This window comes from Pagrus major, chromosome 11 (assembly GCF_040436345.1).
Source record: "Pagrus major chromosome 11, Pma_NU_1.0".
Lineage (NCBI taxonomy): Eukaryota > Metazoa > Chordata > Actinopteri > Spariformes > Sparidae > Pagrus > Pagrus major.
In genome coordinates this window covers 3,943,635-3,960,519 of record NC_133225.1, presented here as the reverse complement: position 1 = coordinate 3,960,519, position 16,885 = coordinate 3,943,635, and the positions used below count along the sequence as shown (strand labels likewise).

At 44.2% G+C, this 16,885-nt stretch overlaps 1 protein-coding gene across 1 annotated transcript in view; it reads right to left on the bottom strand.

Annotated features, from left to right (window-relative positions):
- The window catches only part of LOC141004351 (inactive N-acetylated-alpha-linked acidic dipeptidase-like protein 2), a 438,618-nt gene that overhangs the window by 125,897 nt on the left and 295,836 nt on the right, over positions 1 to 16,885 (bottom strand). Inside the window, exons 12-13 of the mRNA XM_073475786.1 lie at positions 9,160 to 9,347; positions 7,380 to 7,508 (exon numbers count right to left, since the gene is read on the bottom strand). Coding sequence (XP_073331887.1) covers positions 7,380 to 7,508; positions 9,160 to 9,347 — 317 coding nt within the window. The remainder of the gene's footprint in view (positions 1 to 7,379; positions 7,509 to 9,159; positions 9,348 to 16,885) is intronic.

Here is a 16,885-nt window from a genome sequence, read left to right as displayed (position 1 = left end):
GAAAGGATTGTGCATGAAAATACCATCAGCCTGCCGGACTCCATTGATGTCAATATGGCAGAGACAGGTGGGTGAGGGAGAGAAACACTGAGTGAGTTTACTGCAGTATAAAGCTGATTTTGAGGCGTGCTCTTCAGAGTTTTGCTCCACAGGTTAAATGTGTCACGATTGGGATGTAATGTGTGTCTACAACAAACACTTACGTACAATGGGTAACGAATTCTGCTCCTGATTCATACTGAAACAATTACGGCCTCCAGTGAGGCTACTGGCAATGTGTTTCATCAATATTTCACAAATCTACTTAAAGTGCGTGTGTTCATTACACTGTTGGTTCGCTGGAGAATCTCTCTAATCAAATCAATCAGATTGAATGGGAATGAATTGGTATACCAGATGAGCATGGTCTAGTCCTATTAAATGGAAATTTAATGTGAAGACAGGACCAGGGGACCAAATTGGCTCATAAACTGGCAGTGACATGATGTAAGCAGACTTGGGAGATGACCATGTGAGTCAACAGAAAGTAGCAGCAGCCAACAGGTTTGGTTCAAACTTTAACTTTCTGCTTTAAAAATCAGATCATGTCCTAAAAACAAAGAGACAAAAGTAAAGTTTAGGGGAAAAAGTACCTTATTCTTTTATTTCTTATTAAAAGTTGTGCCCCTCTCATTTTAAACCAAGGACAAAATCTGTAAAACAAGAATCTCCAGTGAAATCATCAAAACTGTTCTAACTTTGGCAGATTATTATGTGTTCGTGTGGGAGCCCATTGAGTGAGAAAGTAGTTTGCATGGGCCTTTGGGTGAAACGGTTGTGGTCCAATCAGGTGGCCGCCTCATCAAAGTGCACACTGCAGTACTGAGTGTGTCCTCACAGGTCAACAAAGCACGACCCATATCAAAGTCTTCTAGATGAAACCAAGAAATGTCACAATCCAGTAAATTCTGCTCAGTTGTTCATTAACAACATTTGCCAGCTTGATCAAAGACAATTGCAGCCACCTATGTTATTTTGTTTTTTGACCTCAAGTGTAGCTAATTATCACGTAAAGTTAAGACATCCACACAAACACAAACACACACAAGAGTGGAGCTCCTTTTGGATCTGTATCAAAGAAACCTTTCACAGTGAGGACAATCCACAAACCTAGCAAGAGAAGCTGCTGGTAAATCTTTCAGTTGCAATTTTCAAAACCTTCTAAGGGCTTCAGGAGAGCCTCCGTGTGACGGGACACCTTTACCTTTTCAATATTTAATCAACCTTTCATTAATAGTACCCAAATAGTTTTACTAGCATATATCTAAACACATGGAAATCCCAGTTTCTGGTGTCAAAATCTTGCGCTCTGCATGTCAACCATTTACTTGTGACATCATTAAGTAACACTTCCACTGGGGGAAAAAAAACAAACTAATTGCCAGGTAACATATTCCTAAAAGCATTTTCTTCATAACATATTTGAAAGAAAAATTAGAAATTAAAAATTAGTTAATGTACAGAATAATTACAATGTATGCTCTCAATACTACGAACTAATACATCTCCAAATTACCACTAATAACACGTTTGGAGTGAAACATATTGCTCATATGAACAACACAGAGTTTGATACACTGTAGCCTGTAATATACACAGCTCAGGTCCCCAATCAGAGGGGTTTAAATCTCACCACAGTAGCCGACTCAACCGAGAATACACACACACACACACACACACACACACACACACACACACACACACACACACACACACACACACACACACAAAGACAAAGGGAGACAACACCTCTGCACAGGTTCATGACATTTCTTGGAGAGAGGGCAGATGAAGGATTTGCTGCTTTGGTCTTTTTTCAGTCTAACAATGTGCTGTCCACTGGTGACCATTTGTTTTCAAATGGAGCTACCTGCTACAAGCCACCCACAAGCCGACTGGAGACCAGACACACATACATCTTTGGAAACAATATCCAATTAAAGCACAAGCCTCTCTCCATTTGTTTTGTATTCTTCTAGCCACCAAAGCTTCCCTTTGTTTCTCTGTTTCAGCCCTTTTTTTCTCTTCCACTCGCCTCCTTTTCTGTCCATCTACCCCCCCTGTTGTCCCCACTCACAGTGTAAATCCCCTTCAAAAGAAAGTATCTGGTTGCATTATAATTGGTTCCCAAGCACCCATTCCAAAACTATCAGTGCCGCAGCATCTCGATTTGGCAGACACATCCCAGCAAAGTAAGATAAGTAGGAAGTATTACGGCGGTTGCGCAAACATGATTAACGACATGCTTAGATCTGTTTCTAAATATTGGGAGGTGGGGAGCGTACCTGGGGCAGCTCAGAGACTCTTCAGATGATGAATAGGAGCAATAGAGTGTGCCAGAGATACAGCTGCCACCGAATGGACAATTAGGTACAACGAGGCGAGGCAAGATGAGACGGGAGGGTAAATAAAAAGTAAACACTGAGGAGGGACTCTAGGAGGGATCTTTGGTTAGGGTAGTGTTACTCTGTAGAGCTGTAATGATGTATTTTACCCTTTGATTTGTTAACGCACCGAAACACTGTTGGGACTGTAAAGTTGACTACATGGAAACATTTGAGCATGCTGTTAGAGTCTCCTACAAGGACGAGTCACAGCAGCACAAAGGATTTCATAGTGATACAGATTCAATAAGAGAGACAACCTGAGTGGAAATGTCGGGATATGAAACAATAAAAGGAAAGATTGCAAAAAAAAGCTTGGCTTTGGTGGAAACGTTGGTGTGCAGGCAAAAACAAAATGATGCAAAGGACAATGGAAACAGATTTAGTAAATAAATCATGACCTTCATGACGCATGTGACTTAAATGTCCACTGAAGCCGCCGCTACATTAAAGGTCACATACTGTGTAATGTTTATTTTCAGGTTCATATTCTTATTTTGGTTTAGAAAATGTTTTCATGCTTTAATGTTCAAAAAACACCACATTTTTCTAATACTGTCCGTGACTGACCAGTCCGTTTAAGTGCCTGTCTCTTTAAAAATCCAAAAACACACATTGTTTGTTTGAGGTTTGACTGACGCTCTTTAAATGACGTCATCTCATTGCGCTCTCTTCTTCTGCAGTCGTTTAACAGCAACTGGAGAATTAGCACAGAGTATTAGCACAACAGCGGTTAAAGCAAGAGGTTGGTCTGTAAACTGTGATAGCAGATACTTATCTATATAAAAAAAAGTAAAGTGAAAAATAATGAATGACTGGTTGATAATATCCTGCGTAAGCATGTAAGTGAAGATTAATCGATCCAAGAAGGAAGTGACAGAACGTTGGGAATCAAAGAAACATAAAATAAAAACTCAAAGAGGATCAGTCAGAGAGAATTTCCTCAAGCAAAAGCCAACAACATTATAATATCTAACTTATAAAATATTTTACTTTCCTCAGTTTGGATTTGAGTGAGCGTGTTTGCACAAAACACGTTCTGGGCTTTTGTCTGGCAGTAGCGCTTCACATTGTCGCTTTCAATTATCACCACGGTCTCGGATATGAGACACGCTGATTTTGAACTGCCCATGGGAAAATGAGCATGCGAGACTTCATTCTTGATTAAAAGCTCTGTTGTCTATTTTCTCCAACTGCCCTCTCCAGATGGGATTGCGGGACCCGTAGGAGGGGTTGGCAGACAAACCTCAATTTAAACATCTTGACAGGATTTTATTTTATATATCTGTAGTAATGCAGGGACATTTCAAGGGGATTGGCTTGTCAACATTATCAGGCAACAGTCGAGACCTCTGGCACTTTAACAAAGGTCTTGATTTCTGTTGTCGCTGTTTAATTGGTCTCTGGAGTTCTTACCACAGGTCAACAAGATATAGTAAAGTAAATAGCCAATATTAGCAAATCAGCTCCATTATGCATTATTACAGCATTATTTATTCATAATAACCAAAACAAAAAACCCATTCTAATCTATAAGCAATGATTGAATTATTCACTCGTGACTGATCTCCAAAATGCAGCTTTTTCTGGTGCAGAGCCGGCTTTCAGACACAACGCTGTGAAATTTACAGGTGGGGTTGATGCACCGTCAATCCGAGCGGACACAAGGAGCAATATATAGGCAATTAGGCTCTGGGAAGCAGGATTTGAATCGAAAAAATGTCGAGTTGAGTGAGGAATTGTCCTCAGGCAATGAGGAGGAAGCCAATCAGATTGAAGCATGCTCTATACAAGCCCCCTGTAAGTTTCCTCATTCCTACTGCACTAATGTCCCCGGGGTATTTATGACCAGGAAGAATGATGTCTGAGCATAAGGTTTATATACAGCACGTTCCCTAAAGAAGGCGCCGCTGGAGCTGCTGCTGCTACGAGCATGAAAAGCTTAACATGAAGCCTGACAGACTGAATGACTTTGATAGGAAATGCAGGGGCAGAAGCAGAGTTTTAAGTACACTGCACATTGTTTTGTTTTTTTCCTTTTCCTGTGAAAGATATTTCATTAAAGGACATCAAAAGTAGAAGTTACTCTCTGTCTCCTTTTTTCTTCCTCTTCCTTTATATGGTGGAGGCTGCAGCAGCTGAATGTCACAGGTAGACCAGACCATTCCTGCTAATTAGTTAGTTTATGGTGGAGCAGAGGGATGAAGGGACATTACGTTGTACTATCTGTCCACTCCTGACCTCTTGTACCTGCCTGGGCGCCTGGCAGGAACATGAACCCTTCCAGAGGATGGATGGCTAACTAAAAAGACACAAATAAAAATTACTGTATAGCGTAACCCGAGGAGACAAAGAGAGAAGGCAGAGCAGTAGGGAGATTTTAATGAGGAAAATGAGAGGGGTGGGGAGATGTGGTGCTTGCTGCTGATGAAAGAGGAGATTAAGAAGTGATAGGAAGAGAGAGGGGAGCATGGCGGGGAGATAGGGATGTAGAGAGAGGGGCATGTAGTGCTTAAGGGAGAAGGGGAAGAACAAAAAAAAAGGAGGAGGAGGCTGTGGAGGCGGAGGAAGGAAATGAGAGAGAATGATGACGAGGTGTGCGTTTTTATTTTTTTTTAAAGGCAAAAGTTTTCAAAGTTTAAAGAGATGGTGAAAGTTGGGAAGAAGATGTCTGCGAGGGTTTAACATATCTACAAAACACCCCCGGGTTGGAATAAAGAGACAGTTTGGGAGGCTGAATCATAGAGCTGCTACACTTAATCAGGAGAATAGCCACTGCAGATTGTGTGTGAATGTGAAGTGTGGGATGGGGTGAGAGTGAAGTTAGTTTTATTTAGATCAGTGTCATCCTTTCCCCTCTCACGGCACAGGTGACACACTTTAACTTCTTGTGATTATCTTTCTCTCGATATTGTGTTATCTTTCATGTCGAGCTGTTATAGAGAGCAGAGATAGAGCACAAAGAGAGCATGAAGGGAAGTATAGGAGCTGCAGGGATTAGAGAGGAACAGAATTAGGAACACTGATGAGGTAAAATAAGAGTGGTATGGGTGAAAAAGTCAAAGAAAGTAGCGAACAGAAACTGTAGAAGTACAGTTACACATGCTAATATGATGTATTAGTTATATATTGTGGACTTATACTTTAAATCAAATATTCTGTGTTGTATTTGTACTTTTATATAATTATATTCTTAATTCATTATTTTTAACCATTATTTAATGATCTAACTATTATTTTACTTCATACTGCATTTTATAATGATCATAAAGGGTCCTTCTATTCCTCAGTTTCCATATTGCGACAAAACTGTAGGGACTATTGTTGCTTTCACAATATATCAACACAATGAGATTTTTGATGAATATTCATCCTTAATGTGGATATAATGACTAAGTGGTAAAGGCAAGTATTATTTAGAGTAGAACGGTTCAGAAATATATTAATTTTAATGTGATGCAGCCTTAAAAATCAGGAAAAGACAACATTTGACATATCACAATAGAATGATATCAAAATATCACGAGAACATTTTTGAAATACATTTTGTAGGCCGCCTTCTCCCTGCATCAGTCTGATCACAGTTATCTGTGATCAGAGCATCTTTCTGAAATAAAGCTAAAGTGTCTCCACGTAAAACTCATGGGGGGAATGCATTACTGTTGCCCGTCCCACTCCTCCCCATTTCAAACTCTACACGTAGTGATGTCATGATTTTGGTTATTGGTTAGTTATTTCCTGTTTTATTGTGTCATTATATCCTCTTGTGTCTTGTTGTCACTTCCTGCTCACCTGTGTTCCCTGTGTTCTGTCTTCCTCCTGTGCTCCTCCCCAGTCTTATTTCCCCCCACACCTGTTGCTCATCAGTCCTGTTGCCCCGCCCCCAGTGTCTCTCACCTGCATCTCATCCCCTCGTTAGTTTTGTATTAAAGCCTGTTTTTTTCCCCCCACTCTTTGTTGGGTCGTCTGTTTTCTGCTCCTGTGTTTCCTGCTTGTCTCACCTGTCCCCCGGTCCTCTGCTCTGCTTTCATTGTAATAACTTCTGATTCGTAGCATCTCTGCAAAATGCTAAAGATTTTCTGCCCATTGTTGCCAACTTAGCAACTTTCCCTTAAGCTATAACCCAGCAACAACTGATAGTTCAGTTACCTTGAAGAGAGTCCCCAATACTCTTCAGTCAGTTCACACTAATGCTCTCATGTGGCTTTGCCTGAGTTCAGTGAGCAGAAGAGGGCAGCCACACATTTGGACAACTCATTAGCTGCCAGACAGAAACGTGAATGATCTGCGAATATGTTACTAACAACTAATTACTCATCCCCATTGTTTGTCCTCGACTGTCCTTCTCCACTGCTTTTGTTGTGCATGATGTCACTTGAATTGTTTTCACAGTGAGTTCATTTCAGGGTCTGGACCAACATATTTTAAATCCACAGTCTGCACAAGTCTCAGTAACAAGTTTTGATGATGTAGGAGACGACACCGACTTCAAAAATAATAATAACAAATGGCAAAGCTAATTAGAGTCAGATCAGCTCAGTGTGTCTCTGACGTTTCTGTTTTCATTCTATAAAAATCAAATTATTAGGTAATGAAGTCACACACATGCAAATTAGCCTGTGATGTCATCTCACAACTTTTTTTGGCAGAATTTAGCCAAAAAAATAGCCAGCAGCAGTGTTTCTGCCTGTCATTATACGTACGGGAGCGGACGAACGGTGGCACATCTTCAACATCACAGTTTCCCTTGTGGGGCTTGTTTAAAGTAAGAATATTGCCAATAGTCAACGTAAGACTATGGCTAGTCGTTGCTATGTTTGGGGTGAATTGCTCTGACAGTATTAATATTGCAGGTTACCCTCAATATTTAAGGTGTGGTGCAGTAGTCAAAGTGCGAGTAACACTGTACATCTGATGTTACCACTCATGATAGAGCCATCAGCACTGATTACTTACTCTCTGTATATCTGAAGTGAGCTGCAGCAGTGTTGGAGAGGCTGTCGCTCTGAGAGTCTCCGTCCCTCTGACCGGAGAGTTCAGGCTGACGTAGGCCACTGCACTGCTCTTCAGGACGACGCTGTTATCCTGAAGGGAACACACACACACACCAAGAGACTGTCATCATTACACCGCCAGCGATATTCATAATTCCTTATCTGTTGTCATCACACTCGTCACATTATCATTATTATCATTATCTCACGTCCACATAAGTGTCTCTTCCAGTATTACATTATGGTCCTGTCCTCTAATTGGCTGTTATTCTTTGTCTTCTGCTGCAGCTCGCAATGTAATTTAATGTCATTATAAACCATCTGATGAAAAACTTCAATTGTGATGAGATCTGAGTTTATGTAAGAATCTACGACTGTTGCACAAACATTGTTTCTGCCGTAAGTGACGTGTTTTTATTATAATTATTTTGGAAAGTCTTTGTCAGCAAAGAGAGCTGTGACAATAAGAACAACAAATCATGAAGAAGACCAACTCAGTGGAAACAATATCGTCTGATTGCAGCGTGTTATCGTTCTATTGTGGCACCGTTCCTATCCTGCATGGAGAATATATCTGGCATTAAAACCCACAGTTTTCATCTCCTCGCCTCTTTCTTCTCGACATCGTTTGAAAAATGATATACAAGTGTTACACTTGGACTGTTTTTTGGGTGTTTTTTCTGTGCTTATGTGTTTCAGAGGTGCTGTGGAGTTGCTGGGCTGATCACACACACCTTTAGTGGCTTGAGGCAATCAACACCAGGTTAAAAAGCCCTGGCCTCCTCGTCAACCAGACGTGCTACATGGTCTCCTAGTGCTTTTTTGCCTTTTTGTCTCCGGTGAACCTAATTTGTTGCTTTCTTCGTCTTCTCCGGTGACCTGGATACTCTCTGGCCACACCACGACCCAGCCTCCCGCACCCCAGCCACTGCACTGCATCACCTGGATCTTCTGTGCCCCGCTCACCTGAGCCTCTAACCTGTGCCACTAGGAGCTAACTGCTAACAAGCCCAAACAATAACATGATGGAGAAAGAAGAATGTGGTAACACCGTCTATGATGTCTTTAATGCATTATTACCCAGTTCCTATAGTGCGTTACAATGCACCAATAGCACTGTTTTTAATCATAGTTGTAAGCACTAATAGTGATTTAAATGAGCTATAGAAAATATTATAACGTATTACAACTATGTGGATTTTAATACACTATGATCCTTGCAACAATAGTGAGTGAGCTTCAGTTATGACGTATTAATACTTGATATTACAAGTCATCAAAAAATGCTTTACAATGTTTACAATTGTTATAAAGCATTCTGAATATTTATGATTGCTTTTATATAGTAAAGCAGATTAATCTTTAGTAAAACAAATAACTTAGGCACACTATAATGCATTAAGAGGATGTTTTTGATGCATTATAGACATTGAAACTGATTATACAGCACTACATGTACATTTTAACACATTGTAAGTATGTTCATAATGTGTTATAATGCGTTATAGACATGGGCTTCATAGGAAGTGTTACCAAGAATGGTTCCTCTGTGTGTATGTTGATCCTCACACAGTATGTACTGTATAATAGATCTGGTAAACATGTTGGTTGCCTGTCACTTCTGTTAATTGTGTTTCAGGCCATGCCTTCACATGCCTCACTTTAAATCATTTCCGGAGCCACAACCTTTGGTAACCCTGAGGTGACATTTAATGAAGCAGATTGCCATTGTGCTCGCTGACCTTTCCCCACTCATAGGACCCGATGTTCCCCAGGGCCGATCCTCCCCACGAGCAGAACACAGTGGTACGGTCCGGCACCCATCCTCGTTTGGCCTGCTCTGTCAGCGCAGCGATGAGCTGATTCATGATAGCTGAAGCCCCGCCTCCCTGATCGCTGTCATGACGACTGCCAACCAGCACGTAGCGATCTGTAAACAATTAGAAAGAGAAGATAAAGGTGAAGTGGATTTATTTCTTTAACAAGCAGCCGTGAGGGCAAATATGAAACAAGTTTCTAGTTCTTGTCAAAGCAGTTGTGTGTCACAAGGTTTGTCTCGTCTTGGGTTTTTTGTCTCGTTACTTCCTGTTTTATTTTGAAAATCTAACTCTCCTCTCGTTTCAGGTCACTTGCCCTTCCTCATGTGTCACCGGTCTGATTGTCTCACCTGATCCCTAATCGTTTCCACCTGTTCCCCATTTCCCTCATGTGTATTTAGTCGGCGTCTTCCCTTTGTCTTGTGCCGAAGTGTTTCGTTTGTTCGTTCACCTAAGCCCCTGTTCCTTGTCATAGTCCGCTAAGTATTCACTGAGAGAGTTTTGGTCACGTAAGTTGTTGTCATTTTTTCCTCTTTTAAGAGTGATTTTTTGTTTAATAAATTCCAAGTTTAGAGAGATTTTCCTTGTTTTGTGTTACCGTTTTTCCTCCCGCTTGCGGAGTGATTTTCTGTTTAGAGAGATTAGTTATTTTAGAGCCCTGTTGAGGTGAGCCTTTTTTCTTTTGTCCCTTTATGATTGAGCCCCTTTTTAGGTGAGCCTTTTCCTTTTGAGCCTTTTTAGATAGATTTGGTTTTCCTCCTTAGGGAGCGATTTTTGTTTATTATCTAGTTCTTGTTATCTTCATTGTAAGAGTATTTTTGTTTTAGCATAGTGTTCTGTTTTGATTGTTTCTATTTTTAGTATTCCCTCCCCTGTTGTGTTTTTTCCCCCCTGTTGAGAGATTCTTGTATTTTGTTCTTGGTCAGGATTTCAGATAGACAGTGTTTTATAGCCTGTTTATTTAATCACTTCTTGAAAGAAGAATTTTTGATCACAATAAAGTGAGTTTGATATCATTTTTTCCTTGCATCTGAGTCCTCATTTGGTCCTGGCCTGACATTACACTTCGGCCAGTATGGACTCAGCAGGGATTGATCAACTCACTGCTGCCCTGCGAGCCCAAGAAGCCCGACTCTCTCGTCAGGAGGAGTTCCAGACCGCCATGGCCTCCCAGATGGGGCTTCTTTCCTCTCAACTCCAGGGCCTGCACGATCATCTAGTGCAGACGAATACAGCACCCGAGCCTCCGGCAGTGGCCGCCGCTCCACCAGTAAATCCCGTCCCTACTACGACCATCATGGGAGCTACATGTAAGTTAGCTTCACCTACACGATTCTCTGGTGAACTGGGCTTATGTAAAGCTTTTCTCATAGACTGCTCCATACACTATGAGTTAAATCCCCAAGCCTTTCCCACTGACCGATCAAAGATTGCCTTCATGATTTCCCACCTTACCGGCAGAGCCAAAGCCTGGGCCTCAGCCGAGTGGGCCCAAGATTCTCCTGTTTGCAGGTCACTCACCGGATTTGAGACGGCTCTGCAAAAGATCTTCGACCCGGTAACAACCAACCGGGAAAAGGCTCGGGAGCTGAGCGGACTAAAACAGGGCAACAACTCTGTGTGTGACTACGCCATCCAATTTCGCACATTGTCGGCCGAGATTGGCTGGAATACAACGGCTCTATACGACGTTTTCTTAAAGGGATTGGCGGCTCCTATTCAGGATCTTCTGGTTCCTCTGGATCTTCCCCCGGACCTTGACTCGCTCATCGCCCTCGCGATCCGGACGGATAACCGAGCTCGTCAACTCAGACAGCAGCGCACCTTGAGACCATCACGCATGCAGACACCTGGCTGGCCGACCACCCGGCGACTTCCACCAGAACAACATCATTATCCTCGCCTAGAAGGAGAGGAAGAGCCTATGCAGCTGGGGAGAGCCAGGCTATCACCGGAGGAAAGACAAAGGCGGCTACAGGAGGGTCGCTGTTTTTACTGCGGTGAACCCGGGCATCTCGTCTCCACCTGCCCGGCTAAAAGGACCACGGTGGTGAGTGAATTCAAGACTGCAGACACTCCCTCACGTATTCTCACGACAGTGCAGGTAACACACCACACCACCACTGAACTTAAAGCACTTATAGACTCGGGGGCTGATGAAAGCTTGATGGACTGGGAGTTAGCTAAAAGGTTGGATCTTAACACGGAACTTTTAGCTAGACCCATCAGAGCTAAAGCTCTTAATGGACATGAACTGTTTACCATCACCCACATCACAACCCCCCTCAAAATGTGCATTAACGATCACCAAGAAAACATTCGTTTTTATGTATTCACTTCTCCATCACAGACCCTCATTTTGGGACAGCCATGGCTCTCACGTCACAATCCCCACATAGACTGGAGAACGGGAAAAATTGTGGGATGGGGAGGGGACTGTGCGCGTGACTGTAGGAACATTTCAGTTCGGGAGGAGGGAATCACTGACATTAATATGGTCTCTGTTAACCCCGCCACAGATTCCGACTACCCGGACCTGAGCTCTGTGCCCTCCTGCTACCACCACCTCAAAGAGGTTTTTAACAAAGCCAAAGCGCTATCACTTCCTCCTCACCGTTCCTATGACTGTGCCATAGAGTTAATTCCGGGCTCCACCATTCCCAAAGGGCGCTTGTACGCGGTCTCTGGACCCGAGAGGAAAGCTATGCGGGAATACATCGAGACCTCCCTGAAAGCCGGGCTAATCCGCCACTCATCATCCCCAGCCGGAGCCGGGTTTTTCTTTGTCGGGAAAAAAGATGGTTCACTACGACCCTGCATTGACTACAGCCCACTCAACGACATAACAATTAAGAACCGTTACCCGCTTCCTCTCATGTCATCTGTCTTTGACCAGCTTCAACAGGCCAAAGTATTTACCAAGTTGGATCTTCGCAACGCCTATCATTTGGTGCGGATCAGAGAAGGAGATGAGTGGAAGACCGGTTTCAACACCCCCAGTGGCCACTACGAGTACCGAGTCATGCCATTTGGTCTCACTAACGCTCCTGCAGTATTCCAGGCCATGATAAATGACGTATTGAGAGACTTCCTTGACCACTTCGTGTATGTTTACTTAGACGACATACTTATCTACTCCCCGAACCTGACTAAACACCAAGACCACGTAACCCAGGTGTTAAAAAGACTATTAGACAATCAACTCTATGTCAAGGCTGAAAAAAGTGAATTTCATGCCGATACTGTCTCCTTCCTGGGCTTCATTGTAGCCCCTGGAAGAGTACAGATGGACCCGGCTAAAATTAGCGCTGTGGTCGATTGGCCCACACCTGATAGCCGCAAAAAGGTTCAGCAATTTCTGGGTTTTGCTAACTTTTACAGGCGGTTTATCAGAGGCTTCAGCGCTATAGCTGCTCCTCTCCATGCTCTTACCTCCACGCAGGTGCAGTTCCACTGGTCCCCAGAAGCGGATGCGGCGTTCCGGATCCTCAAGCAACGCTTTACCTCGGCTCCCATTCTCACCCTGCCAGATCCTCAACGGCAGTTCGTGGTCGAGGTGGACGCCTCCAACGAAGGGGTCGGGGCAATTCTCTCACAGCGATCAGAGCAGGACGGTAAGATGCATCCTTGTGCTTTTCTGTCACGACGGCTATCCAAGGCGGAGCGAAACTATGATGTTGGCAACAGGGAGCTGCTGGCGGTCAAACTCGCCTTGGAGGAGTGGAGACACTGGCTCGAGGGGGCGGACCATCCATTCATCGTATGGACTGATCATAAGAATTTGGAGTACATCAAGAAAGCCAAGAGACTCAACTCTCGCCAGGCCAGGTGGGCGCTATTCTTTAACAGATTCTCTTTTTCTCTTTCATACAGGCCGGGGTCCCGAAACGTCAAACCAGACGCACTGTCCCGTCTCTTCGACCCCGAGCCTGCTGCCAAGGACCCAGAACCGATCCTCCCACTTTCATGTGTGGTTGGAGCGCTGACCTGGCAGATAGAAAATGAGGTTAAGCAGGCTAATGGTGAGGCTCCGTCACCTAGTGGGTGTCCAGAGAATCGTTTGTTTGTCCCGGTTGAATTACGCCCACAGGTGATCCACTGGGCCCACACCTCGCTGCTTTCCTGTCATCCGGGTGTTCGTAGAACTATGTTCGCTATCGCCCGGAGGTTCTGGTGGCCCTCCATGGAGCCGGAGGTCCGGGAGTACGTAGAGGCATGTTCGGTCTGCGCCCGCAACAAGACGTCCTCCGGGTCACGTATGGGTCTCCTGCAGCCTCTTCCCATTCCCTCCAGACCGTGGTCCGACATCTCGATGGACTTCGTCACGGGGCTCCCGGTCTCACAAGGTAACACCACTGTCCTCACGGTGGTGGACAGATTCTCCAAAATGACTAGATTCATTGCTTTACCTAAACTGCCCTCCGCCAAAGAAACGGCGGAGATAATGATGAACGATGTTTTCAAGATTCACGGATTTCCCAAGGACATTGTTTCAGACCGGGGCCCCCAGTTCATCTCCCGGTTCTGGAGGGAGTTCTGTCGGCTCATCGGAGCGAAGACCAGCCTGACTTCGGGTTATCACCCGGAGGCCAACGGCCAGACCGAACGCCTAAACCAGCAACTGGAAACCGGCCTCCGGTGTCTGGTCTCACAGAACCCCTCAACATGGAGCAAACACCTGGTCTGGGTCGAGTATGCCCACAATACACTGCCCACCTCGGCCACAGGTATCTCACCATTCAAGTGTGTGTTTGGTTATCAGCCCCCTGTGTTTTCAGACAACGAGCGGGAGGTGTCGGTACCCTCCGCCCATGCCATGGTTCGCCGCTGTCACCGCATCTGGGCCGCCGCTAGGCAGGTGTTGATCCGCCAAGGAGACCGGGTCAAAAGAACTGCAGACCGCAAGAGACGGCCCGCCCCCGCCTACGAGCCAGGACAGAGAGTGTGGTTATCAGCGAGGGATTTACATCTCAAGGTGCCTTCCAGAAAGCTGGCGCCACGGTTCGTGGGTCCGTTTCCTATCACCAAGCTCATTGGTCCTGCAGCGGTCCGCCTTCGTCTGCCCCGATCCCTCCGTGTCCACCCGACCTTCCATGTGAGCCGAGTCAAGCCCGCTAAGGAGAGCCCGATGGTTCCAGCCGCTGCCCCGCCGCCGCCCCCAGAAGTAATAGACGGCGGTCCGGTGTACAAGGTTAAGCAGTTGCTGGCAGTTCGCAACCGGGGCCGTGGTAAACAGTATCTGGTGGACTGGGTAGGATATGGTCCCGAGGAGAGACAGTGGGTCCCGTCCAGACACATCCTGGACGAGACCCTCATCACGGATTTTCACAGGGACCACCCTGACCAGCCTGGGCCGTCAGGAGTCGGCCCTAGGGGGGGGGGTACTGTCACACCGCGGTGAGGTTTGTCTCGTCTTGGGTTTTTTGTCTCGTTACTTCCTGTTTTATTTTGAAAATCTAACTCTCCTCTCGTTTCAGGTCACTTGCCCTTCCTCATGTGTCACCGGTCTGATTGTCTCACCTGATCCCTAATCGTTTCCACCTGTTCCCCATTTCCCTCATGTGTATTTAGTCGGCGTCTTCCCTTTGTCTTGTGCCGAAGTGTTTCGTTTGTTCGTTCACCTAAGCCCCTGTTCCTTGTCATAGTCCGCTAAGTATTCACTGAGAGAGTTTTGGTCACGTAAGTTGTTGTCATTTTTTCCTCTTTTAAGAGTGATTTTTTGTTTAATAAATTCCAAGTTTAGAGAGATTTTCCTTGTTTTGTGTTACCGTTTTTCCTCCCGCTTGCGGAGTGATTTTCTGTTTAGAGAGATTAGTTATTTTAGAGCCCTGTTGAGGTGAGCCTTTTTTCTTTTGTCCCTTTATGATTGAGCCCCTTTTTAGGTGAGCCTTTTCCTTTTGAGCCTTTTTAGATAGATTTGGTTTTCCTCCTTAGGGAGCGATTTTTGTTTATTATCTAGTTCTTGTTATCTTCATTGTAAGAGTATTTTTGTTTTAGCATAGTGTTCTGTTTTGATTGTTTCTATTTTTAGTATTCCCTCCCCTGTTGTGTTTTTTCCCCCCTGTTGAGAGATTCTTGTATTTTGTTCTTGGTCAGGATTTCAGATAGACAGTGTTTTATAGCCTGTTTATTTAATCACTTCTTGAAAGAAGAATTTTTGATCACAATAAAGTGAGTTTGATATCATTTTTTCCTTGCATCTGAGTCCTCATTTGGTCCTGGCCTGACAGTTGTGGTGATGTTGTTGAGTGTTTGTAGCAGTTTCAGTGTTCATTCTCCACAGTACAGACACACTTGTACCAGTTGTGCTTTCCCGCTGTCACTTCTCGCCGACAGCGAGTTGATGCACACACACCGCTGCCGCCTCGTCTCCCTTACTCATAGCGCTGTCTTCTCGTCACTCGTCTTATACGCTCCGTTTTGTTATGGTGTTATAGCTCATTAAAGGTGGCAAGTGCAGAGGCTTGGCGACAGGTGTTGGTTGACACAGAAAACAGCAGGAGTGCTGCTTGGATTGGAAAAACTTAGCATTTTGAGGCAAATGAACAAGGACACAAGCACGCTCATATGGAGGCGATGCTACAGAGCAGGTTTATACTCAACAAACTTCCCGAAGCACCTGATAAAAACGACAGACCGACTTCTAGAAAGGATTTTGATAGTTGATGACAAATCCTATTTCACCATCACTGAAGTATTAAACAAGATGGCCCAATAGCCTTTTGTAGCCCTTTGTCCTGCTCAGAGCGATCAGGTTTGAGACATCTCAGCAGAGTTTCAGTTGACAGGACCAAATAACTAGAAGGCTCTGGATCAGAGCAGAATCCAGCGTGACTCTGGGTGTTTATTCCTCCAGGAGGTCCGGCTCTGCACCAACTCTCTCCTCCAAAGCTGGCCGGCTCTGAGCTGCAAAAATTAGACTAACTCAGATGCTGTTGTGCTTTACACACAGTACACAAGTCTTCTAATATTTATCTTTTAAGACAAATCTAAGAGTTTTATTCTTTCAATGTTGTCTTTCAATCTTTCCCCATGTTATCAAACATCGATATTTTTCATGGTATTGTATGAAAGTTAGAAAGTTAGAAATGCTTTTCACAGGAGACATTTTGACTTGTCAGAGCAAAAAAGGGTCTATTGTCACTAGCTGCTAACACCATTTACTGACACACACCTGTTTTCACTTTCACTGATTGGACAGATTATTTGCACCGACAAAAAACCTGCTAATGTCGGGAAACGGGCGAGTGACGAGGGAGGAAAGGATGTTTTTGTCTTTACCATCACTTGGATAATATTCTACATTTATTTTAGGCAACAGAGACACATTTAAAATGTGAATTCAATGAGAAGTGCGAGGCGTCCTGGTAAGCTCCGGGTATCGTGGGAAGGCACGTGGAACAAACTTGTCCTCCCTCCATATGTGCTTACTGTATCTGTTCTCTATATTTATTGTATATTTTTAAAATGTAAGGACGACAAAACTCAGAAACCCTGAAACCTTTATGAAATAAATGTGATGCAGCTGTACAGAGATGAATCCTCTTCACAGTGTACAATCCTTCTTACTGCTTTTAGAGTTTAATTCTTCCTCCCTTTGAATCAGTTTGACCTTGTTGCATTCAACTTCAGGGACATATTTGAGAATTGA